This window comes from Mixophyes fleayi, chromosome 9 (genome assembly GCF_038048845.1).
Source record: "Mixophyes fleayi isolate aMixFle1 chromosome 9, aMixFle1.hap1, whole genome shotgun sequence".
Classification (NCBI taxonomy): Eukaryota; Metazoa; Chordata; class Amphibia; order Anura; family Limnodynastidae; genus Mixophyes; species Mixophyes fleayi.
Genome location: NC_134410.1, coordinates 12,821,786 through 12,849,460, shown reverse-complemented (window position 1 = coordinate 12,849,460; position 27,675 = coordinate 12,821,786). Strand labels below are relative to the sequence as shown.

Below are 27,675 nucleotides of genomic sequence, written 5' to 3'. Positions count from 1 at the left end.
AAATATATTCACAATTCACACCTCCGCAATGAAAGGCTTAACATGGTCAAGCAATTTATCTCTTCTAGACAGGCAGTGAATTTGTTTAGAGCAATAAAGACATCACTTATTAAGGTTTTGATTTAATATGCAAAAAGTACAATGCTTACAGGTTACATAAAATAATAATAATAATAATAATAATAATAAACGACATACAAATAAAAAGTTGCAAAACAGGTAAAATAAAGAGGTAAAATTCAGAGTATAACTTACAGATAAGTGGTATATTCTGCACCAAGGGAAATCGGCTTGAAGATAGACAGCTTATCAATGATTATTGATTTCCCAAAAAAGTGACAGTTTGTCCCTTCACAACACAGGTTTTTAAGCAAACTCAAATGGGATGGCATTCACAGGGAGATTTGGATCCAGATCATGATCAAATTGCATTGAGCACAATGTAGTGCTCATTGACCATGAACAAATTGTGAGGACTTATTTTTATCTATTTAATTTTAAATATTTTAAGATGCAGCTTCTGTTGTGAGTGCACGAGAATATACTGAAAGACACGTCGTATGTTTTATTGCAATTATTCAATTCTATCATGTCCCTTGGATGTCACCTAAGGCTTGTTCAAAACTATTCCTAAGTTTTGACCTATCTTAACTTCTCTCAGACATATCCCAGAAACATAACTCCCCTGTCAATATACCAGTCATAATCTCCCGCACATTTAAATACCAAACATGATGGAATTATAACAATATGACATACCTTTCCCAAACACATGTGACTACAGCTGTTCCCTGTACCGCTAGTACCTGTAATTTACAATCCTGGTATGGTTTTCTGTCCCTCAGTATGGAGTGGCACACTGATTTCCCAAAATATGAAATATGAAGGCATCTTCTTTGAAGTTCATATTTCTATATACCTGTATAGAGAGCCTTTGTCTACATAAGAACTCAAGCTGTGAACGGCTCCTTAGAGTCTTTCTCAGTGTCAAAAAACTCTCCTAGGTCAAGATGCAGTTCACCCCAGAGGCCTTTGAAGCTGACTTAGGTGACACTGTTATCTTTTAACATAGAGGTGGGCAGAGCCACCAGGTAAGCAAGCACCAGACCCTCTGACTTCATATTTTACAGCTTAGTAGGTCAATTTATCAATGGATTCATTTCATATAACATATTTACACTGCAGTTATGATTAAGCCTTATTCCCCCAAGTTAAGTTATTGGTTAATCATTATAACTGTAATTCCACTCTGTTCACTACACCTGTCTATAGTCCCGATTATTGGCGGGGCTTACAGGAAAGAGGGAGGGGTTAAAACCTAGGCGTGGCAGGGTGGTATAAGCGGTGAGTTGTGCACTGGCTCATGGTATGGGCGGATCGGTGACTGGGCTAATATTGTCCCTGTGTTGCCTGGATAAATGTGGAGATATGTATGTTATGTGTAACTCTCTGCTTTCTATACACAGATGCCGCTGATTATATGATTGAAATAAAGGCAGAATGTCACTATAATAATGGGACTCAGAATGTGAGGTATCTGCAAAGACTTTTCTACAACCAGCAGGAGTTTGCCTACTATGACAGTGATGTCGGGTATTACATACCAAAGACTGAATTCGGGAGACCTGATGTAGAATACTGGAACAAGGATAAGCATCACCTAGCAGATAGAAGGGGAGCGATAGAGAGATTCTGTAAACCCTGCTTTGAAGCATGGGAGAATATAGGAGCCATAGGGAGGAGAGGTGAGTGTCCTATATATATCTGTATTATACCAACATATATTACATGTATAAGATACAGGAGGAGACATTATTATTATTTATTATTATTATTCATTTTTATTTATAGGGCGCCACAAAGTATCCATAGCGCCGTACAAGGACAAAAAATGGCACAGTACAAGGTGAAACAGTAAGCACTATAACTTTGGGGCTCAAGCAGGGCCGGACTGGCCATCTGGCACTTCTGGCATTTGCCAGAAGGGCCGATGGCTCCGTGGGCCGATCCGGCTCCTGGTGCTGTCGGGTCCTGCCGCTGTCGGGTCCTGCCACTTTAAGTTTTGTGCGGCCACGCGACGTGACGTCATGCGCGGCCGCGCAGGAAACCTCCCAATGTGCGGTTCAGCCGTTCAGGGCGGAGAGTCCATTCCAGCAGGTTGATGAGGTAAGTGTTGTCTTTTACTTTTAATTCCTTTCGAGGTTAGGGAAAATGGCGCAGGGGGGACAGGGACAGTTAGTGAAGGGGGAAGTGAACATGGCTGAGGGGGGGAGAGAGAACATGGCTGCAGGGGGGGGCAGAGAGAACATGGCTGCAGGGGGGGGCAGAGAGAACATGGCTGCAGGGGGGGGCAGAGAGAACATGGCTGCAGGGGGGGGGCAGAGAGAACATGGCTGCAGGGGGGGGCAGAGAGAACATGGCTGCAGGGGGGGAGAGAGAACATGGCTGCAGGGGGGGAGAGAGAACATGGCTGCAGAGGGGGGTGGGAAAGAGAGAACATGGCTGCAGGGGGGGAGAGAGAACATGGCTGCAGGGGGGGAGAGAGAGCATGGCTGCAGAGGGGGGGGAGAGAGAGAACATGGCTGCGGGGGGGGGGGGGGAGAGAGAGAACATGGCTGCGGGGGGGGGGGGAGAGAGAGAACATGGCTGCGGGGGGGGGGGGAGAGAGAGAACATGGCTGCGGGGGGGGGGGGGAGAGAGAGAACATGGCTGCGGGGGGGGAGAGAGAGCATGGCTGCAGGGGGGGGAAGAGAGAACATGGCTGCGGGGGGGGGGAAGAGAGAGCATGGCTGCAGGGGGGGGGAGAGAGAGCATGGCTGCAGGGGGGGGGGAGAGAGAGCATGGCTGCAGGGGGGGGAGAGAGAGCATGGCTGCAGGGGGGGAAGAGAGAACATGGCTGCAGGGATGGCTGCAGGGGGGGAAGAGAGAACATGGCTGCAGGGGGGGGAAGAGAGAACATGGCTGCAGGGGGGGGGGGGAGAGAGAACATGGCTGCAGGTGGGGGAAGAGAGAACATGGCTGCAGGGGGGGGAGAGAGAACATGGCTGCAGGTGGGGGAAGAGAGAACATGGCTGCAGGGGGGGGAAGAGAGAGCATGGCTGCAGGGGGGGGAGAGAGAGCATGGCTGCAGGGGGGGAAGAGAGAACATGGCTGCAGGGATGGCTGCAGGGGGGGGAAGAGAGAGCATGGCTGCAGGGGGGGGAAGAGAGAGCATGGCTGCAGGGGGGGGAAGAGAGAGCATGGCTGCAGGGGGGGGGAAGAGAGAGCATGGCTGCAGGGGGGGGGAAGAGAGAGCATGGCTGCAGGGATGGCTGCAGGGGGGGGGAGAGAGAACATGGCTGCAGGTGGGGGAAGAGAGAACATGGCTGCAGGTGGGGGAAGAGAGAACATGGCTGCAGGGGGGAGAGAGAACATGGCTGCAGGGTGTGTGTGTGCACTATGTCAATATAGTGTGTGTGTGCGCTATGTAAATAGAGTGTGTGTGTGCGCTATGTCAATAGAGTGTGTGTGTGCGCTATGTCAATAGAGTGTGTGTGTGCGCTATGTCAATAGAGTGTGTGTGTGCGCTATGTCAATAGAGTGTGTGTGTGGGATATGTCAATAGAGTGTGTGTGTGGGATATGTCAATAGAGTGTGTGTGTGGGATATGTCAATAGAGTGTGTGTGTGGGATATGTCAATAGAGTGTGTGTGTGGGATATGTCAATAGAGTGTGTGTGTGTGATATGTCAATAGAGTGTGTGTGTGTGTGTGTGTGTGTGTGTGATATGTCAATAGAGTGTGTGTGTGTGATATGTCAATAGAGTGTGTGTGTGTGATATGTCAATAGAGTGTGTGTGTGTGTGATATGTCAATAGAGTGTGTGTGTGTGATATGTCAATAGAGTGTGTGTGTGTGTGATATGTCAATAGAGTGTGTGTGTGTGTGTGTGTGATATGTCAATAGAGTGTGTGTGTGTGTGTGATATGTCAATAGAGTGTGTGTGTGTGTGGGATATGTCAATAGAGTGTGTGTGTGTGTGTGTGATATGTCAATAGAGTGTGTGTGTGTGTGATATGTCAATAGAGTGTGTGTGTGATATGTCAATAGAGTGTGTGTGTGTGTGATATGTCAATAGAGTGTGTGTGTGTGTGTGTGATATGTCAATAGAGTGTGTGTGTGTGATATGTCAATAGAGTGTGTGTGTGTGTGATATGTCAATAGAGTGTGTGTGTGTGTGTGTGTGATATGTCAATAGAGTGTGTGTGTGTGTGTATATGTCCATATAGAGTGTGTGTGTGCGCTATGTCAATAGAGTGTGTATGTGTGTGCGCTATGTCAATAGAGTGTGTGTGTTATGTCAATAAAGCATGTGTGTGTGATATGTCAATATAGTGTGTGTGTGTGATATGTTAATATAGTGTGTGTGGCCGCAGTTTTTAAATTAGGCGTGTGTGTGTGGCCGCAGTATATTAATATGGCGTGTGAGGGAAAGATCTTAATATAGTGTGGGAGGTAGGCTATTTAATGGTGGAGTGTAGGTAGGGCTAATTATTTAAGGTGAGGTGAAGGAACCTTTAATTTAATGCTGGGGTGGTTTAGAGCTATCAATTGAATATGGGTCTGATTTTGGGGAGGAGGGCTATTTATTAAATGTGTATATGAATTATTTATCTCCGGGAATGGTTGTGGAAAATGGCTATATTAATTAAACTTTAATGCTATTTAATTTATAAATGGGACTGTTTGTAGGGAGGGAAATATGTTTTGAGTAAATGGGTATACTGTTAATTTAATGTTGGGACTGATTGGAGGGAAATAGGTCTACTTATTAAATGTGAACATTATTATTGTTGGAAATGGAGGGAGGCCTAATTATAAAACGTGAGTGCTACTGATTTAACACCGGGGCTGGTTGTAGTATTCTAAATCTCATGTACCCATTATTTTCAAAATAGGGCCTCCAATATTCCAGGATCAAGACAAGCAGGAACTGGGCTAAAGAAACCAGCTGCTACAAGTGGTGAAAGAAACAAGACAGGTAGGAGAGAGCAGGACATTCTGCCAACTGTCCTGAATCTGATGGGACAGCCCTGAATTTGGGTGGCTGTCTCGGGATTTGGTACGACTGCAAGGACAGTTTGGAGGTATGTCCTGCTTCACAACGTACTGCATGTGAAGGCAGAGCTGTGTGCATCTAACAGTAGTGCACACAGTATTGCCTGTGTATTTATCTAAACTGATAACCATGTTATGTAATAGGGGCCCTGTTGTCTTAAATACCCTTGGTCCACCAAGCTTTAATCCAGCTCTGGTTAGGGGAAGGGACACAGCCTGCAGAGCAAGCCGAGGAGCTCTAAGTATCACAAGATTTGGTAATCTCGTGAGGCAAAGAGTTTCCCTGCTCACTCTACAGGAAGTTCCCACCTTGAGCAGCAGCAGCAGAAGCAAAGATAAGTACAGTGGGCTGAGGGTGTCATAATGTGGCTTGGAAGGCATGATAAATGTAATGTTTTATTACAATATATGTATCAATACGCCAAGTTGACCACACCCCAGCACAATGCGGTCCCTCCCTTTTTGGCGCCACCGCCCAGTGGCGGCACACAGTTTATTTGCTACTCATCTATGGATTTCGGCACCAAAAGTTCCCAAATTTCTCTTGCTGGTCCTGTACATACCATTAGCTGATACTGGTAAGCTCTATGCTACAAATAGAGAGTCAAGCTGCACGTAATACATATGTATCTCACGGGACACTGTATAACAGTAACCTTTGCAAAAAGTATTGTAATATTATTATCTGGAATAGAGGTGGGCCCGTGTGCTTTAAATGCCAGGGCTGATTTGTAGTCCCAGTCCGGCCCTGGGCTCAAGGCACAGCTAGAAAGAGAGGGTGGGGAAAAGTCAGTACAGGCAGGTAACTTGAGCCCAAGAGGGTGGGCACGGATGACAGGTTAAGAGCCACTGAGGGGAGCGGAGAGAAGCGAGAGGAGACAGAGGGCAGAGGGACCGAGAGGAAGAGATCTTGAGTAGCTGGAGAGCGCAGTTAAAAGTGATGGGAAACAGGAGGTAGGAGAGCCCTGCTCAAAGGAGCGAACAGTGTAAAGGGAGGGGAAGAATGTAACTATAATATTATAGTTACATTCTATAATGTAACTATAATATTATACACAGCATCACTACTGACCGGAGAGGTGAGTGTCCTGTATATATCTGTATTATACCAACATAAGTTACATTTATAAGATACAAGAGGAGACATTCTATAATGTAACTATAATATTATACACAGCATCACTACTGACTGGAGAGGTGAGTGTCCTGTATATACCTGTATTATACCAACATAAATTACACGTATAAGATACAAGTGGGGACATTCTGTAATACAACTATAATATTATACACAGCATCACTACTGACCGGAGAGGTGAGTGTCCTTTATATATCTGTATTATACCATCATATATTATATGTATAATATACAGGAGGAGACATTCTGTAATATAACTATAATAACTGCAATAACTATAATATTATTCCATAGACAAAAAACCTTACGGTTTAACATGTCTGATTAAGGTTCCTTACACACCATCTAAAACATAAAAAAAACTATTGAAACTCTTTCACTCAAACTCCAAAAAGGAATGAAATTACAACGATTAAGGCAGAAGCCTTAATGGACATGTTCTTTGAGCAATACAGACATGGTATGTCATCACATCCTGTGGTTAGCTGCAGATTCAGCACTATCATGTAGCGAGATTGCTGTCACTCACAAAATGGTGGATCTGCTAATTCACAGATTTGTGTGTTCACTGGAATACACACATACAGTACTATTACATTTTCTTAGTTTAGCTTTATCGTAGTTTAGGGCCTGGGTGTCTTATAAATAGACAGTAAAGCAACTTCATAAAAAGATAGAACTACAAAATAACAATAGAGGTAAATGAAATTGATGTATAAGCCTCTACTTAGTTTGGTTTTCAGTAAGCCGTTAGTTGCCGCTGATATTGCCTTCTGAAGGTCGACATTGTGACTGTCGACACTTACTACTGTCGACAGTCAAAATATAACCATTTTAAACATGTCTACAGAATGAATATGTCGATGTTTACACTGTCACCATTTTGACGTCTACATATTCACCGTCGCCCTATCGTACCCAACCCCTTCAGTCAGACCGGTTGTGGTAACATGGGACCTCAATATGCTAATGGATGACCCATTAGAACCATTACAAGATATATCTGTGAAATGGATGACTTTGAAAGTGTTATTTCTAGTGGCAGTGACTTCAGCCAGGAGAATTGAGGAAGTTACAAGCATTATGGTGCAAGGAACCTTTCCTGGATATGTATTCAGATAGAGTGGTATTGAGAACCAATCCTACATTTCTACCAAAAGTGGTATCTACATTCCACATCAGTAAAGAAGTCATGCTACCAGCATTCCTTCTATAACCTAAAGATGAGAAAGACATGAAACTGCACATCCTCTAGATCTGGTCAGTCATTTTCTATATTCTTGTCTAGAACCCAGGAGTTCAGGAAAACAGAAGAACTGTTTGATACCTGCAGACTACCGGAAAGGATATGCTACCACTAAACAAGCTATGTCCAGATGGATCAGAGATGTGACTGTACAAGGATACAAGATGAGTGGGCAGCCAATACCTGAAACACTGAAATGAGTGGGCAGCCAATACCTGAAACACTGAAAGCCCATTCAACAAGAGTCGTAGCTACATCTTAGGCAAAAAAGTTTTCTGGCTTTTGTTAAACAGTTTTGCAAGGAGCAGGACGGACATCCTTCCTTAGCTTTTTTAAGTAATTATATTCTTGATTTTTTATCGTTGGGAGATTCTCATTTTGGCAGACATGTCCTTCAGTCAGCCGATAAATAAATTCCAACTCCCCTCGTTAACTAGAAACTGCTCCTGATTTCACTCAGTGTACTGCTCATTCGACCATCACAAATGTTATAATGGTGGAAATGGAGCCGTCTGTCATTTTGTTGATGCTGTTTCATAGTACACAAATGAGCACTTTATCTTATGCAGCAAAAATCAGCGAATGACTTGCCATTAAATGGATTCATTATCTGTGTCATGATAATGACTCTTGTGGGTGCCACTGACTGATATTGGTGCAACTAAACAGGGAGGCGGGGAGTCTAACGCACCCTCGGGACTCCCTCAAGGAGGTAGGGACTTGGCTGCGTGAGGTGTGCAGGTCGCTGTTCTCCAAGATAGTTATCAGTGCAGCGGAAGAGAACAGAAATGGTCGTGCAGACCGGGTCAGATACCAAACAGTAATGTGGTACTCAAGGGTGATCCAGAGGGTTGGTCAGAAACGAGCCAGAAGTCAGAATCCAGATAACAAACAGAACCAAATTGCAGGATGAGAGAGTGGTCAGGAACAAGCAAAGAGTCAGGAACCAATGCAGCAAATAACAGGAACAAGGGAACAGGAGACAGGAGTGCTGGAGCTGGTGAAACCAATACTCTGGCACCAGCATAGGGGAAGGAGGATCCTTAAATACAAGTGAGATGCCCCTGATTGGAGGGACGTGATTCTGGTGGTCAGATGCACCTGACCGCCGACATATGGAGGAGGAAAGCTGCATTACTGCGCATGCGCGCAGCGTCCAAAAGTGTAAGTACGTCCCGATGCTAGGCAATGGCACGCAGCTCAGCAGAGGATAGGCGCCCATACCCTGCACCTATGAACAGTGCGGGGACGGCTCCGGACTACCTGCAGTGTTTAGTGATAGAAGTCAGGACGCACCTTCCAGTTTTTCCCATCTTCACCCCTTGTTTTAGTAATTAAGGCATGCAGACTAGATTGTAAACGATATAATACTATAATGCCAGATTATGTTGTTGCATTACATTGCATCATGGAACAAGCCTCTGTACTGCAACACTCTTATTTTCTTGCTGTGTAAATTCCTACATTCACTGTATGTCCTATTTATTAATTCTAAACAAGGTCTACAAATTTTTTTAGACCTTATTTCTGTATTTATGTACGCAAAGTATTTTGCCTCATTATGGACACAATGTATTTACTCTTTCCTTTATTTCAGTTGAACCATCAGTCACAGTGTCCCTAATGCCACAACATGAAGGTTCTGATACAGAGCAGCACATGCTGATGTGTACTGTGTTTGACTTCTTCCCGTCTGCGATAAAGGTGAAATGGTACCGGAATGGTCAGGAGGAGATTGAACAGGTTCAGGCTACAGAGCTCTATCAGAATGGTGATTGGACTTTCCAAATCCATGTGATGCTGGAGACGGACATTCAGAAAGGAGACACTTTCGCCTGTGAGGTTCATCACAGCAGCCTGAAGACACCGAAACGCGTTACTTGGCGTAAGATTTATATCAATAACCTGTACGTCATTGGGCGGGGAATGTGGATCTATTAAAAACATAATACTTCTTGAAATGTTTCACAATAAAACAGACCAAACTATGTGTAGATTAGTTCTAAAACATAGGAATACATACTCCACAGTTAACCCACAAGAATTTTTTAAACTAGCAGCCGTGTAGCTCATTCTATACTGTATTTATAGGCTGGTTTCATATAGACCAACTAATAATGTTTAATCTGTGCAGGAAGCAGACAAAAAGCTCTGACTTGTAAATAAAATACAATAAACTTCACCTATAAAAGTGCTAATTTTATAGCAGACTTGTTTTGAGATAGCTTTCACATAAGTGTTTCTCTAATCCTTTTATGTGAGGAACAACTTCTAAGCTGACCACTGTCAGTATGATAAATGTTGCTGGTTGTTAGGAACCCCTCTAGCCGGTACAGCACAACCCGGAGTCTGCTCTGCCAGTCAGGTGTTCACTGGAGCCCCTAGTCATGGGGACAGACTTGGCCGCAGACTAGCAGAGGGTCGTGAAGTGCGTACCGACTAGGGAGAACCCAGGAAAGCGGAGTAAAGTCCAGGCAGGGATCGAGGGCCAGCAGCAGACAGGGAATCCAATACACAAGCCGGGGTCAAGGGTCACAGGCAGGGTAGCTAGGTCCAGTTACAGGCAAGAAGGTCAGGGTCACGAGAAACACGAGCAAGGTCCAAATCCAGGCAAGGGGTCATACACAAGTAATCCAACACAATATCCAAAGGACAGAACAAGGCAGGGAGCATGTCAGCACACTGGCAAGCAGAAACTATAACTGGCAGTGAGGCTGCAGACCTCACTGCCTTAAATACCAGAGGCACCCAATCAGAGCCTAGCTCTGAGTCCCACACAGCCCCCAGTAATAATTAACTTAATCAGCCCACAGGCGGTGTTATTTTGCGCATGCGCCCTGCTACCAGTACCGCCGGGACGCAGCGCCAGAGGGGACTGCTGGGCAGGAACTGGAAATGACGTCCCGGTCGTCGAGGTGACGGCCGGGACGCCAGAGGCCACAGGAAGCGGCGGCTGTGAGTACCGCCGCGGCTCGTGACACTGGTTAGTAAGGAACCCCGACATTCTGGCAACCAGTGACACAACTCACATGCTGATAAAGCCATCATTGTCCCACATTTGCATTCCTGCCTTATCACATCCCAGCTTGAATTTTGATCATTCAGAAAGATCATTAGAGTCCATACAAAGCTACATTGGTTCACACACTTCTTAAATTAACCACCAGTCTGTTGGTTAATAAGTCCTAAATTTACTAACGTGCAGTTTTGCAAATACCACAATTTGCTTTTAAGATTTTATGTGCAGTTGGGAAATTGTTAGATTTACTAAAGGCCATAGTAGTAGTGTGAAAATGTTGTGCATGCACTTGTGGCACTACAAGTGCCAGCATGCACTGACAGCCCATGACTTCATGCACATGGGATTCAATGCATACAGTACTTCTAGTTCCACAAGCGTGCAGTACAAGTGTTTGGCCCCTAATAAATTAAACATTACTGTATAAAGAATCAATAAATCAATCAATATCAATAATAATCAATAGATCTTGTCCCCTTCATAATATGAAGAGTGCCCACTTAGGTAAATAAAAATAAATAGTACCCCCTAGGATAAATAAATAATTAATTCATTGTTCCCCTTAGTATAAATATCATGAAGTATATGTCGGCAAAACAGTGCAACAAAATCTTTTATTTGTTCAATTATTCTGCACAAGTTGCAGATAAGCACAGGAGGCTTCAGTGTGTACTATCTGTGATCTCTTATAAGGCTATGAGGCTCTGTGCACGTTACCTTCTAAACCCGAGGTAACATCCCGAGTTTCAATATGGATCCTCCAAAGTTTACACTAATTAGCATATTTGAGGACAAGTCTCTTTTACCCTTATAAAGTGATATTTGCTGGATTCTCTCACAAATATATTTTTTTCTCTACTTTCCTCTTCTGCTTTAGACCCAGAGACATCAGATTCTGCCAGACACAAGCAGGTGACGGGAATTGTGGGATTTGTTCTGGGAGCTGTGTTCATCATTGTTGGTCTTGTTATCTACATAAGAGGTCAGAAAGGTAATGAAGAATTCTGTTGACTTTACAATAAAACATTTAGGATATTAGACATGCTTCTTATGATTCTATTTATGGTTTTTCAGTCCAAACTTCATTCCGTGGACCACAGTGCGAACGTAGGTTTTTGTTTGTTCCTATTGTTGTTTGCTGTAGATGAATAATAAAACTGACAATTTTTTTTATTGTTTGCCAATATTAATGTAGACTTGGCAGAGCTATCTACAGAATAAAATATACATTTATAGATACAAATGCACTCATAATCCTCAGTTTAAGTCCCCATTTCAAACTGATTTATGTGCTATAACTTTTTAAATGAAAACGCTTTTATTGTTTATATTTAGTAAAACCACTTTTGCAGAAGTAAAGATACTTTTTATTGAAACATGACTTATTTTAGAAAACAATATGTGTTTTGTTCTTGCATGACGTGACCTTGGTAGTTTCATAACAGAGAGATTTTTTTCTTGTTAAAACCAAATTATTTTATGGCATTGTCCTTATTATGTCCTTACTTATTATGTTAGATGTTCTTGAAGCCTATATTAGTCTTTATGTGTTTATGAGCAAGAAGAATTGCAATTCTCCCTTACTTTAATACTGTACAGCAGTGGGGCCCAGGTGGTCGATCTCGATCTATCGAGATTGCAGGCCAGTGACCAGTAAATTGTGACCACGAAGCCACCACTGGCTCTCAGTGTCCCTGCATATGGCATTAGTTAGAGGAAGCGCAGTATCATGCACTGGGTGTGATGTCCTGGGGGCGGGGCTACGGCCAGAGGAATAGAGAAGCAATGGAAGATTCAGAAGATAGTTTTTTTCTTCTTTCTTTGTTTTTTTTAAATAACTGCTTCAATGGTTCTTATTTACCAATTTTCTAGTCATTGATTTTTTATTGTGGAAAATAAAAGAGATGATTTCATAACTAAATATACAGGAGGTTACTAATTTTATATATTTGAATTCCCAGGTCCTTTGAGGAAACAAAGAGGGTGGGGTCAGTTCCACATACATTCATACCGGCGAGGTTTTCATTTATAAGTTATTACTTTGAAAAGATATGTGAAAACACAGTGCATACGGGTGTATTCCACACAATGCCAGCCCTGTCCTGGAGGCCATTAAATAATGCAGACCCCCAAATCTCTGCTGGCATTACAATGCAGAAATATTTTTGCACATGTTTATTTGGTAAATTTTAGCTAACACTTTAGGATAAATAGGTTTGAAGCCTGGCAATGCGGATCACAGTGTATTTTACATTTACATTTTGCAATTTTTAATTAACCAAAACATGTTTATGTGATCAAGTTTTTTTATAATAATGTTGTTTCTATTTAAGTGTGTAATAATATTGCAGTACAGAAAACGACCAGGCACTGTGCTGTATTCAATAATGCTATAAATGTGTCCATGGAGTTATTAAAAATGACCATATGTAATCCATTCTCTGAACATCCTGTATGTAAACCTGTTGGTCTGTCTGTCTGTACCGTGCTGATGTTTATTGAGTTACGTTGGAGTTCATTAGGAATCTCTGATCCAAAGTCTTTACTGAGAACTTTCAAGAAATATTTTATTAATAAAGAGGAAGTCAGAGGCGAACGCAGGATTTAGGAAGGGGGGTTTCTGCCCCCCCCCCCCCCCGGGGAAAAAAAATAGAGGGAGAGAGAGCTGCATGCGCAGCAGCTCCATTTCAGCGAGTCTGAATTCTACAGCAGCCGCGGCGCTATCAAGAAGCATCCGCGGCAGTGCTGTATTATACTACAATACAGCACTGCCGCGGATGCTTTTTTGACAGCGCCGCGGCTGCTGTGGAGTACCGTTGGTTCCCGGAGGGGAGGGGTTTCTGGGGAACCAGAAACCCCCCCTGCGTGCGCCACTGGAAGTGTAGTGTTATTTTATGATAAGGGCAAAAGGCTTTGCTAAATGTTCCCCATCGACTGACAGAGTCAGTTACCATTTGGTATTTGTTCTATATGTATGATTGTCGTATCCATTACGTTTGTTTCAGTCTCCGGCCTTTATCATTTACAATATTTATTTTTCTTTTAGATTTCACGCACACTTAACTGGGAGAACGTCTGGTTATAAAGAAATTACAACTCTGCTGATTGTCGCTTCTGCTTTGCAAATTCTGAAGCAGCCACTTTTGGAGGCAGCAGCGACCGTGTTATTTGAAGCCAAGCATGTAATAAAACTCATGTAATAAAACTATTAAGGCAGTACAGAGAGCTATAAATCATGTAATGGAAATAATTTTGTATAAATAAGTATAGGTAACATATGGAATGAAATCCCCTTAACAACATCTCTTAAGCATAACTTGAAAACTTAATGTTATCAGGGAACTTGCAGTTTTATCAAATAGAATTCTTAAGAAGTAACTTAGTAAAACCATATTAGTGGGGACATTGCATACTAGAGGTAACTCGCTGGCACATGTGCAGTGGAGCCCGGATTTGAACTTTTAGTTTCACTGGTTACTCTGGAAGAATCAGCTGAGAGCCTAACTTCCTGTCTGTGAATGCTCAGTAGAGCGGTGCAGACGGCTGGAGGCTGCCCCACTTCCTGTCTTCACTAGAACACAAGGGACACCACTACCAAGATAGGAAATGGAGCGTAGCACTCCATATTAACACCTTCCTTCGCGATGTGTCCTGTTACAAGATAAACATAGATATACTTTACTATACACATCTTGTAATACAGTCTTTTACCTGTAACAAGAAAATGGGTTAGTCAAGCAAAAAGTAAAATATTTACAAATGAGATATATCAACATTAATTATTCATTCCAGTCCAGATCTCGACAAGAATATGTTTAACAAGTGTGATGCCAGTCCTTTCGTTAACATGTTATCAGTATTATCCTTGCTTGTCACGTAAATCACACTGATGTTGACAGTCTCATTTTGGCAAAGAAGACCTAACTTGAATAACTTCTCTTTCAGCCATAAAGCTTCCTTTGCCGTTTTTATTAATGCCATGTATTCCGCCTCGGTGGTGGATAGGGCAACAGTGGCTTGCTTTGCCCAGCTGACGGCAGCGCCTGCTAGTACAAATAGTTATCCCATGTATAAACGACGGACATCCTCATCTGATCCCCAATCGGCACCATAGAAAGTCTCTAGTTGAATTTTTAGATTTTGTAAATTTCAACTTTAAATGGCTTGTACCCTTTAGGATTCTCAGGATTCTTTTAATTGCAATTCACTGAAGTCTCCCAGGATTTATGACAAGTTTTTGATCGTTTTACGGTCACTCGGCCTGTCAACTACTGTACATATGTGGTTGTCAATTAGAGTTGTTAGCTCTGTAGCCATAGCCGTTTTCCACTCTTCCCAGTCATTACTTGACTTTGCTTCCTGGATATTCTGTGGTTCACAGAAGGCTTTATTGGCAAATTCCTCACAATATCTTTTAGGGGGAATACCTCTGTTACTTCTCACAGAACCTAAGCTTTCTGATTGGGCATCTGTAATCACACTTTTCAGGTTCAAACACGCTTTCCGTTGCCTGTACATCCAGTGTTATATATCTTTGTAGTGGTTGTTGATTTTCCACCATTTTATTAGATGGTATCTTTTCATGAAACACAACATCTCTTTTCTTCATGAGCCGTTTGTAATGTCTCAAAGTCTATATCGTCTGCTTTCTTGACAGTCTAACTTTCGCCTTTTTTCTTTGGCAATATCTGCATATGCTTTACAACCGGAGACCCGGAGATGACTAACACTTGGCTTTCTCTCTAGTGGCGTTTTGCCTTTTACAGCTACTGTGGGTGAACATTTTTTTAGGTAAAGGGCAGTGGACACTGTTTCTGCCCAAAAAATGTTATCTAAGCCTGCATCACTTACCATAGTCCGTACTTTTTCAACAATTGTGCGGTTTGCTCACTCACACACACACACACCATTTTGTTCTGGCGTGTAAGCAATTGTTAATTGGTGTTGTATGCCATATTTTTTAAAGAATTCAGCTTAGGTCTTGTTGTCATAATCACCGCCATTATCAGATCTTAAGACTTTTAATTTTAGACCTGTCTGAGTCTAGTTTCTTATATTCCTCAATTGTATTTTCAACTTCACTTTTAGCTTTAATGAAGTACACATGTGTCCTCCTTATGGTGTCATCAATAAGTGTCATGAAATATCTATAACCACTAACTGATTTTACCTGTAGTCTGTTTGTACTTTGGCTACTGGTACTTCAGCCCTAGCTGCTGATTTTGGAAAGGGACGACGCGTTTGTTTACCCTTTGCACAACTCTCACATGTTGGTCTCTCAGAATTACTCTCTGTGATCCCTATCACCATCCCATCAGTTAGTTTTTGTATATTATTATATCCCAGATGACCCAGTCTTTTATGCCACAGTTCCATGGATTGGTTGTTATCAGAAGCCGCCATCACACAACACTGTTCAGTGTCTAGGACATATAGTTGGTAGCACCGGGTTGCTGTTGCAGTTACAGTCCCTTTTTGGTTTTGCACTGCACATTTGCCCTCTGCAAATTTGACTTTGTAACCTCTTCTCTCAAGAACACATATGGCGATAAGGTTGGTTCCCAAATCTAGTTCATATAGTACATTTGGATGTTTGTGATGAAAGTTTCACCTTTTATATTTCGGTGGACTGTGATTGTCCCAACGTTTGTGGCAGTAAGGACTTGGAGGTATATTTACTAAACTGCAGGTTTAAAAAGTGGAGATGTTGCCTATAGCAACCAATCAGATTCTAGTTCTCAATTATTTAGTACATTCTACACAATGACCACTAGAATCTGATTGGTTGCTATAGGCAAAATCTCCACTTTTTCAAACCCGCAGTTTAGTAAATCTCCCCCTTGATCTCCTATTCTTTTTACAGATATGGGTTCACATGATTTTATTTACATGAACCACTCTTGGTTGCAGATGAAGTGTCTAGTAGCCCAGAGTCCATATACCAGCAGTCCTTTTTGTGACTGTCTGCGATGTTTAATGCTGACTCGTTTGGCTTGTCATGCTTTTTATGCGCACTATTTCTACCTCTCAGCCTGCACTTTGATGCTTTGTTTCCCATTTTGTTACATATAAAGCATTTGTACTTGGGCTTTTTGGACTTAGTACCTTTAGTGAATAATGCAGAACTTCCAGCATTCGTGTCGACGGGAATTCATTATTGGAATTGCAGCAGAGTAGCCCTTACAGTTTCTGTAATCAGCTTAGTATCATTTGACTCTAAAGCTACCACCAGTAAATCGAATTCTGGTGTTAAATTCTGCAGCATTGTCATTGTAACCTCCTCATCATCCACCTCTGCTCCCACAGATGCTAATTGCTGATCTATTGACAACATTTTGGCTATATATTTGATCATATTCTCACAGGCACTTACTTTTGTCCCATATAATGTATGTCTCAAGTTAATTCTTCTCATTATACCTTTGTCCTCATATGCTACCTACAGGGCTGTCCACGTCTCGTGCCGACACCTCTCCGTTGATGATAGATTATACATGATAAGCGTTTGGACTCTCTTGAGTTTATTATGATGTTCCATAACTTTTCACGTTTAAGCTGCATTTCGATGGTGAATTTCCATGTTGCATAATTCTCTCAGTCTGTCAGTTTTGTGAAGCTCATACTGACTCCTGTATTCTGCATTTTTACTGTGTACTAAAATAAAGGACTTTTTCTGTATAACAGCTTCCTTATATTTTTGTGTATTTCTATTACTGTTCTTTATATTTAGGAGCTTTCTTCAACGTAGGGTCCAGGGCACCATAACCTATTGTCAGAAACCTGTTATCAGGGAACTTGTGCTGTTATATGTAATAGGTATCAGCGGCGTTGGTGGTAGATGTTAAACCACAAAAAAAGCTTTTTGGACTTAACCAATAACTTTGAGCTTCATTTAAGTCTGACTTTTTATTATATTAAATAAAGCTGAAAGTAATTGACTTTTAATAAGTAAATGTATCTGCCTCTGGTCTGTATGTTTTGGAGCCAATACATAACACCTGTTATAAAATAAACATGGTCCTTGAACTATTGATTTCCTTTTCATGTCTTGTCTTTATTGCAAAGTTAAACATTTCTAATTTAACAGCTTACTACTTGATGACTCTTACTTGTCTGTTTTTGCCATTTGGCAGACACGCTGTGAATATCTGACCCTGCCTAGCGTCATCTGTCACCATGGAAACAGTAATTGTAGTCAAGTTTGCTTCCATGGTTACAGAGTTTGCTAAGTAGTGTCTGTCAAACAGCAGCAACAGTCATCTCAGAGACTTTCAACTGCCGCTTTTGGGGAAAAAGCTCTTTTTATCAAGTATCAGGCGTAATAACCGAGTAATAAAAATATTACAAATCTGAAAGAGGTGAAAATATAACTGTAGGGAAACAAGAAAATAAAAGAAGAAAAAAAGGGGAGTATGAATATAACTAAAATTGTATGCAGCAGTTTTGTGGATTCAGCTAAAGAGATAAGGAGGCCAGAACAACAATATCTAATGGGTCAGAGCCTGTAGTGGACCAAATTAATCAGAATTATATGGATCACTTCACAATTTATATGTAATGTTTCCATTGAGGAAATCCCACTATATTTTGTTACAATGGGCATTTCAAATATTACCACTCCTCAAACTTATTTCAGACTAAATATATGTCTCATATGTAGGTCTAAAAATCTAATCTAAATAATATAAAGTCCAGAAAAAAGTATTCAACTGTTGTCCCCTATTAATATAATAGTCATTAATGAAAAAACATTTTAAAAAACAATAAAAAATATTTTTTTTCCCATGAAATACATTTATCAGGATATTATTATTATTATTATTATTATTATTATTATTATTATTATTATTATTATTAATGTCTACAATACATAAAATGCATTTGTACAGTTGCTGCTGATTGCATACCCATATTCTAGCATACATATGCTACCGTCATCCCCATCACTCAGCACTTACACCTGTCCTGTAGCTGATGCAAATGATTTGACTGAAAAACACGTTCCTTAGAGATGCCCAAAGCTTGAATCGGACACTGCTGCATGCGCTCGACCACGGCACGCCCATACTGTACATTGACTATGTGCATACATCCCTCCCCCTCCCCGTTTTGTCCTTGAAAACGTAGGCAGTCTGAAGTGTCAATTTACGCGCGCACTTAAATTGCGTATTTTGGTGTATGCTTTGTGCATGCTCAGACTGAAATAATGCAAAATACACAATGCAAATTGCCTTTCATTCCTTAATGAATCAGCCTCTGGTCTGTATGTCCGGAGTGTGTACATCTTTTCACAGGCTTTTCAGCAATTTATTACATGTTAAATGTTTTACTTCAACAACAACATCTTGCAATCTGAAAAAGCAAAGTGAGGTTTAAATTATATTGTTTATAATTTCTTTGCAGATGGATTCAATGAAAGGCTATCTAATGTGGCAACAATATTGAAAGAGGAAACCCTCTTCATTTACTGTAGGTTTTCCATTAATTCAAGACATATTGGTCAGCGAGATTCTTCAACTGTCAATACGTGCACCATCAGCCAATCAAGGGTGATATATATGCATATATATATGACAGGATGAACCGCCTATGCCACCCTGTCTGTTGTTGCTGGGAACCGGCTGGGCTCACTTTACCACCATCCCCTTTCATTATTCCCAAATACAACCCTCCTGCCGCAGTAGGAGGAGCCAGCTGCCACCACTGGGCTCCTTTATGGCGCCCAGAAGCAAGTTCCTTCTGAGTAACTGTCGCTGCTAGTGTACTCCTGTGCTGGTACACTTGGGCTGGTACCCCTGACCGCTTACTATGGATCAGGGTGCTGTGGATGTATCCCCCCTGGCTTATCACACTGGCCAAAGCTGCTGGGTAGCGACAGAGCGGTGGTACTGGAGAGCTGGGTCCAACCTCAGAAACAGTTGGAGAACGAATTAGATTTAGGGTCTAATCTGCATGTCACAGGATTACAGCAATATTGAAGAAGTTGTTAAGCAGGGTCTTGAAGCAAAGAGTGTTTTATTTTGCTCAGGTGCCCTGACAAGGACTAAAGGTATTAAAGGTATCAGTGGTCAGGTCAGATGAAACATCAGAATGATACATTTCAGTGTACAAGATAGTGCTTTTTATACTGATTTGGACACAGGCTATTTTTAGGATCCGGATGCAATGTGTTTACACAAACATGGATTTACATGCATTGCAAAGCTAACAATATTTACACATATCTGTGATATCTTAAAACCTTGCTGTGATATACTGCATCTTACAGTGGATAGCGAGTCTAATTACATCTTCCTATAACATTCACAGATCAAAAGGTCTAATTAGCATGAGATGAGAATGAGTTGTAGAATACACATTTCCTCCAAAGAAAAGAATTCCCAAGGAAAAGTTGTAAACCCCAAACAAGACATTTCCTTTCACCAAGATAAACAAAAGGCTTTCAAAACAAAGGCTTATTGCATCAGATATATACATAAAAAACAAGGCATTTCCTCTAAAAAGGTTAAAACAGAAAAAAATTCATTTTCTCCCCCTTGTCTCAGAAATTAAAGATGTCCATCACCAAAATATACACGATATCAAAAATAAGTGCATGTGCAATTATATAAATAAGCGCCCTGCGCTATTTCCTTTAAATAAATTTATACTATAAGTCAGTGGTTTCCAAACTGTGCGCCTAATCATACCTTTATCTCTCATAATTTTTTGCTGTTTTTTAATTATCAGGCTCTTGGTATTTCTTTTAAGTTTTTCTTCTATCTCTCTAATGTTATCCTGTACATCATCAAGATCCTTAAAAGGATTAATAAGACTTTGTAGACAAAAAATCTCTTTATCTAATGATTAAAAAACAGAAAAAGTTTAGGAGAGATAAAGGTATGATTACACATAATTACTCTTCTTTACAGAACCATGTTTCTGAAAAGAATTATAAGGCTCAAAATAGAAAGATAATTAAAAATAACAATAAAGAATTGAAGTCATCCCAGAAAGATTTACATCAAGTTAACTCATTCAATATTGATACCTACCGTATTTCCCCATGTATAGGACGCTCCTCTGTATAAGAAGCACCTATATAAATCATGTGAAAAAATTGATAAACATTATCCTTAATTTTTTCACAGAGTATTTGTGCAGTTTATACACAGGAGAGACAACGCTATAGTGATTTCTGACTTACCCTGTTAGATGATTCCTCTGTCCTGTAAAGTCTTCTTTCTTCTGTCCGTCTGATCCTGATGCTGGAAACCCGATTAAGGTCCTCTCTGCGATGTCCGGATGTCCTTTCAGGACCTTGACAATCCTTAACATCATTATTAAGACCGCGGATAAGGGCGGAGGCCTGGATATCATGAATTATGATGACTATACATCAGAGATTTTGAGACAACTGAATGATCAAAATTCCCACACCAAATTAAACAATGATCCTACGTTTAAGATCAGAAATGATTTTGAATTCTTTATAGATGAATTTTCAAAAGACACAATACATGAAGGTCAACTTAAGTTTCTTAGAGTAAAGGGTCCTACCAGTCCTTATATATATGTACTACCGAAAACTCACAAAAGCATTACTAAACCGCCTGGCAGACCCATTATTTCTGGGGTTAACAGTATCACATCAAATCTTTCTGCGATCATCGATTATTATCTACAACCTATGGTTGTTAAGAATCCTTAATTTCTTAAAGATACTAAAGATGTTTTGAAATATCTAGATACTATTGGTGACAGCTGACATTACATCTTTGTACACTATTATTGATCACAATAAGGGAGTGGAAGCTATTAAAATTTTTTTGAGTACTTCTATTTACTCAGAAAATTTAAAATCCTTTATTGGAAAGAGTATTTTATTTATTCTGAATAATAACTATTTCTATTTCCGGGGCAATTTCTACCTTCAGAAGAAAGGAACAGCCATGGGTACCAGGTATGCCCCAAGTTATGCCAATATATTTATGGCTTATTGGGAACATCTACATATTTTAGTAGAAATTTTCCCCAAAACATCTACATTTGTATATAGAAGATCTTCTAATTTGAAGGATCATCTTGTAAAAGGCACACACCCAGAACAATTGCAACAAACAGGTATGATAAAGAGCAAAGGTTTCTATAGGTGTGGTATTTGCCAGGCATGTAAAAATATGGCTAAAAATAATCCTAGGAGTAAAATTACAGAATTTACTGCTAATGGACAAACATTCGCTATACGTGATTTTATTACGTGTAGCTCTACGAACATTATATATATTTTAGTATGCAAATGTGGACTGGTTTATGCAGGTAAGACCTCTAGGACATTGAAAAAGAGGATTAGTGAACATTATTACAATATCAAGAAAGGATTGGATACCCATTCAGTATCAGCCCATTTTAAAACTCATCATTCATGTAATGAGAATGATATTGTTAACTTTTTGGGTATCGATTCCATCAAGCCTAGTTGGAAATATAGAAACATTGACACCAAGCTATCTCAAATGGAAATGCAGTGGATATTAAAGTTGGATAGTTTAATCCCCAATGGTCTTAATAAAGACTTTGAAATCAAATGTTTTCTATAGTATAGATCTAGATTAAGTCACCAATATACTTTTTCTGATATTATTTGTATTTTTCAGAGTGTTTTTGGTTTTATTTATATATATTTTTCATGTTTATATTTTGCGATTTTATAGCATTCAGTATGTGAAGACTATTTTTATGCAGACTATCTAACTGTGAATGGATAGTATCTTGTTCGGAAGGGTAACAAGATGCGTTCCACCTTTATGTCAGGATCCAGGTTTGGAACGCAGTAGTTTTTATTGGATGAAACCTGTTGACAGCGTATCCTTGCGATACGTCCCTTCCGGTTTCACGAGTGCAGAGTAAATACTTGTTCCACTTTTCGGATATGATGGATCTATTCAATTTGTTTTCGGACAATTTTATTATGGTAAGAATTATTATATATATGTGACTATATATATATATATTTTTATATATATTTTTTTATATTTATTGCAATTTGCTGGTTTATTTCGAAACCGAGTCTCTGATTGGAGACATCTGGTTTAAATAGCCCTTCAGAAATTATCAATCTTATCTCCTTGATAAAGACCGATTTATGGTTGAAACGCGTTGGGAATTAAGATTGACCAGCAAAGGGTGTGGAGTGCGATTCTATCTTTGTTACATATTTGAATTCCTATTGATGGCTGTGAACTGAAATTGACATCCTGGGAGAATTTTCCATCTTACTGTTTCATTACACGTGCTGTTTATTTTGTTTTCTGGTAGGAGCATTCTTACATACCCTTATTTGCTGCTTATTATATGTATCCATGTCTGGTGTGCTTTTTATCGTCTGCTGTGATTTTTTTTATTAAATTTGAAAGTTAAGACAATATCACGCTAAATTTGTCTATTTTTTTCTTGCTTTTACGACCATTCTAATACCTCTGCTGGACGAGGGAGGAAGGATCTAAAGATATCTCTGAATGCCTACAAATTTATATGATCTGGTAGGAACCCAACCTTTGTCATAACACAAGGTGATGATGAGGTGTTCGTCACTTTGAATCAGAGATCCATTGAGATTAAATGTTACCCCAATCACCATGTATGGGATTTTGGTGTAATCACTTTATATAAAGAACTGTGATATATGGACTTACATTCTCACTTTTTATGTGTTTATTATATATTGTATTTTGGCTGTTATTTTATTTATTTATGCTCTCCAGATCTTTGAGTACAATTCAGTGCTGAATATCTTAGGTTTTTGTTTTTTACATAAACAGTATTGCATTGCAGAGTTAGGGTTAACATAGTACTGCTGAGAGATACTTGGATTATGCAGGGGTCACCGGGAAACATGCTGAAGGAACCCCGGATGCAGGTAAGTGTTTTCGGTAGTGCAGTGGCAGAGAGAGAAAGAGAATGGAGATGGACCTGGGATTATATATCCCCGGCCTTATTCTCACAGCCTGTATCTGTAGTTAGGTGGGGGCCGTGTTCTTCACTGATCATCCTCACCCCCAACTGCATGTTGCCAGGAATAATTCATCACTCCTGGCTTGTGCTGACGTGTCTCTATCTATAAGTTGTCCTTGCGGGGTGTCATGCCCAGATGCCGAGCTTCCTTTTTTCGAGTTCCGTCACATCATTCTAGATTGTCCAGGATCTTCAGGATTTGTTTTGTGTCCTAAATGTAGCACTTTTGCATAATTACCAGTGGTTGAAGGGAGTGATCAATGTATTCAGAGAGGTTGCAGGTAAGGGAATTTATTCCTGAGACGATATGTCTCCATAGTGGGTTTGTGAGGTATTTTAGGATTTTGGGAAGGTGGTAGAATACTGTAATTCTTGGATTTTTGTTTACCAGGTATTCTTTTTTGTCAAAGATTTCTGTGTGGAGTGCTTCGTTTAGGAGCTCCTACAGTTTTTTGTGGTACCTGTTGGTGGGGTCTTCTTTTATTCCTCATAGGTTGTTGGTCGCTGAGGAGTCTTCATGATTCCTTTATGTCGTTTTCTTGGTTGAGTATCATGATTCCTACTCCTTTATCCATTTGGTTTGATTATGATCACTTTGTAGCTTTTAATAATGTGTTGGGTGCCTGTATTTCTTGCGAGTTGCAGTTGTTTCTCTTTAGGTGATCACTCTTTATTCATTTGACGTCTTTTTCTACTAGGCTTTCGAAAGTCTTGATGTATGCGCCTTTACAGTGTTGTAGGAAGGAGTTCGGTTTTATTCTGAAGATAGTATGTTTGTATTTATGGTTGGGATTGATTTCCTCCATTGTATGCATTTTGTTGTTCATGAAGTAGCATTTCAGGCAAAGGTTACTTATGAAGTGGTGTAGGTCTATGCAGGTGTTGAATTTGTTAAGTCACTAGGAGCAAATTTTAATCCTTTGTTGATGAGTGATATGATGGGCTGCATTAGGTTGAGTTTGCTTAAGTTGCATGTTCTATCTGGATTTATTTAGTTTATTTTTCTTTTTTCCTCCTCTGTTTCCCTGCTTTAACTTAAAAATGTTTTCTTTCTTTTTAGATTATGCGGGCTGTCTTTTATTTGTGTATTCGTTTCCGGTGGTTCTGGATGCTGTAGGAGAAATTCTAAAGAAATTTCCAAGCATTCTTCTGTGTTACTTTGGGTTGAGGTATGATGTGTGGTAATATCTTGTGCTTCAAAGATGTTAAGTAGCAATCATGCTTTCTCTTTTTCTTATAGCTTTTCTGTAGTTTTGGCACCTTTTTTGGAAGTATGTTCTTGCTACATGGCCGCAGTTAGTGTTCTTCTGATTCGTGTTGTAGATGAAGTTTTTCGAGTTTGATGGTTCGTAGATACTGTTTTGTTTTCTGTTTGTTGGAGTTTTCGATATTAGCAGGGAACTTGCATGTTTGGGGTTAATAGTTGTGCATGGAATAGTTTCTGTGTTCTTGTTTGGTACTGGTTTGGGTATTTGTTTTGTCTTCGGTGGTTGTCTTTTTGCTGTTGCTGTCTTCTTTCTCTTGGTTGTATCATGACCCAGGTGGCCCAGATTGCAACATGGACAATCATGATCACTGATTCCTGACAGAGTTACACCATACATTTTTTTGCTACCAGCACAAAAAGAAAAAGTGGCTTTAATTAGCTAAATGGGTGCCGATTTCTATATGTGGATGGTTTTCCTGTCTTTCCAATTGTGAATTCCTCTGGAATGTATGTCATTACTTCTTCTGACTTTTAAAACAATCATTGGACACTGCTAGCACGGATCACTTCAATGTTGCTTTATATGAGAGATATAAAGTTTTACAAGCTTATTATTACTATTATACATATGTCAGTATGGTAATATCTATACATATGTTTGCTCCTAAAGATTCATTATTTGTTGGCTCCTGTACAGTATTAATTGTTTTTTTATGTGATTTTTAAATGCATTTCCTGATATCAGGTTTAATGTATTAATAAATGTACTAAACTTAAAAATATATATGTTTTTGAGTTATGATTAATATAATTGGTATTGCAACATACCCTCAGCATTGTACTTTTTTCCTCCTATTTATATAATTCAATTGGTATTTCACATTTCCCTTGTATAAAGGGTTGCTTTTCTGTAATATTATATATATTTTTATATAAACAGTCATCGCCAAAACTTTTGAGAATGACACAAATATTATTTTTCACAAAGTCTGCTGCCTCAGTTTTTATGATGGCAATTTGCATATATTCCAGAATGTCATGAAGAGTGATCAGATGAATTGCAATTAACTTCAAAGTCTCTCTTTGTCATGGCAATGAACTTTATTCCAAAAACAACATTTCCACTGCATTTCACCTCTACCACAAAAGGACCAGCTGACATTAAGTCAGTGATTCTCTTGTTAATACAGGTGAGAGTGATGACGAGGACAAGGCTGGAGATCACTCTGTCATGCTGATTGAGTTAGAATAACAGACTGGAAGCTTTAAAAGGAGCGTGGTGCTTGAAATCATTGTTCTTCCTCTGTTAACCAAGGCTACCTGCAAGGAAACATGTGCAGTCATCATTGCTTTGCGCAAAAAAGGCTTCACAGGCAAGGATATTGCTGCTAGTAAGATTGCACCTAAATCAACCATTTATCGAATCAAGAACTTCAAGGAGAGAGATTTAATAGTTTTGAAGAAGGCTTCAGGACGCTCAACAATGTCCAGCAAGCGCCAGGACCGTCTCCTAAAGTTGATTCAGCTGCGGGATCGGGGCACCACCAGTGCAGAACTTGCCCAGGAATGGCAGCAGGCAGGTGCGAGTGCATCTGCACGCACAGTGAGGTGAAGATTTTTGAAAGATGGCCTGGTGTCAAGAAGGCTAGCAAAGAAACCACTTCTCTCCAAGAAAAACATCAGGGGCAGACTGATATTCTGAAAAAGGTACAGTGATTGGACTGCTAAGGACTGGGGTAAAGTTATTTTCTATGATGAATCCCCTTTCAGATTGTTTGGGGCATCTGGAAAAACGCTTGTCCAGAGAAGAAAAGATGAGCGCTTCCATCAGTCCTGTGTCATGCCAACAGTAAAGCATCCGGAGACCATTCATGTGTGGGGTTGCTTCTCAGCCAAGGGAGTGAGCTCACTCACAATTTTGCCTAAGAACACAGCCATGAATAAAGAATGGTACCAAAACATTCTCCAAGAGCAACTTCTCTCAATCATCCAAGAACAGCTTGGTGACGAACAATGCCTTTTCCAGCATGATGGAGCACTTTGCCATAAGGCAAAATTGATAACTAAGTGGCTCGGGAATCAAAACATGAAATTTTGGGTTCATGGCCAGGAAACTCCCCAGACCTTAATCCTATTGAGAGCTTATGGTCAATCCTCAAGAGGCGGGTGGACAAACAAAAACCCACAAATTCTGACAAACTCCAAGCATTGATTAGGCAAGAATGGGCGGCCATCAGTCAGTATGTGGCCCAGAAGTTGATTGACAGCATGTCAGGGTGAAATGCAGAGGTCTTCAAAAAGAAGGGTCAACTCTGCAAATATTGACTCTTTGCCTAAACTTAATGTAATTGCCAATAAAAGCCTTTGACACTTATGAAATGTTTGTCATTTTACATCAGTATACCATAGCAACATCTGACAAAAAGGTCTAAAAACACTGAAGCAGAAAACTGTGAAAACCAATACTTGTGTCATTCTCAAAAGTTTTGGCCATGACTGTACATTTAATTAGAAGAATATTGTGCGCCACTAGGAGGTTGTGTGTGTCTTCCTCCCAAGTATCTGTTGTTCTCCTTCCTAGACCTGATCAGAGTCATGGGCTGCTGAAGGAGCGGGGTGATTGGCAGGTGGAGCAGTAGAGAGCAGGTATGTCCCTTTACATAAAACGCAGGAACTCACTATCAGCTCAACTACAACTGCAGGTAGTTTGTTGAATTCACAATTATAATATCACTCAGCAGCCAACAAAGCAGTCTTAGGGGGTATTCAATTGTTGCTCCGGCCGCCGGAAGAACGAGCGCGTTAAAACTATTACCGTTTATACGGTAATTACTCGCTGAATTTCATCTCGCAGCTCCCTGAGCTGAGCTGCGAGATGAAATTCAGCGAGTAAACTACTGTATTAACGGTTTTTACGCGCAAGTTTACCGTATAAACGGTAATAGTTTTAACGCGCTCGTTTTTTTGCGGTCCGGA

At 40.3% G+C, this 27,675-nt stretch overlaps 1 protein-coding gene across 1 annotated transcript; it reads left to right on the top strand.

Moving 5' to 3' along the window:
• Nucleotides 1–1,010: 1,010 nt before the first annotated feature.
• On the top strand, nucleotides 1,011–24,835 carry LOC142101478 (H-2 class II histocompatibility antigen, E-S beta chain-like). The gene is made up of 7 exons (XM_075185932.1): nucleotides 1,011–1,047; nucleotides 1,467–1,745; nucleotides 9,078–9,365; nucleotides 11,377–11,490; nucleotides 11,574–11,606; nucleotides 24,553–24,661; nucleotides 24,733–24,835. Exons 1-7 carry the CDS (start codon nucleotides 1,011–1,013, stop codon nucleotides 24,833–24,835), a joined length of 963 nt encoding a protein of 320 aa, XP_075042033.1.
• Nucleotides 24,836–27,675: the final 2,840 nt, after the last annotated feature.

Excerpts from the sequence above, each read along its gene's own strand:
- LOC142101478 (XM_075185932.1), top strand. The coding sequence starts at position 1,011 with ATGCAGTTCACCCCAGAGGCCTTTGAAGCTGACTTAG. Across the intron at positions 11,491-11,573 it reads CTACATAAGAGGTCAGAAAG|TCCAAACTTCATTCCGTGGA; the intron begins GTAATGAAGAAT and ends ATGGTTTTTCAG. Across the intron at positions 11,607-24,552 it reads CCGTGGACCACAGTGCGAAC|ATTATGCGGGCTGTCTTTTA; the intron begins GTAGGTTTTTGT and ends CTTTCTTTTTAG.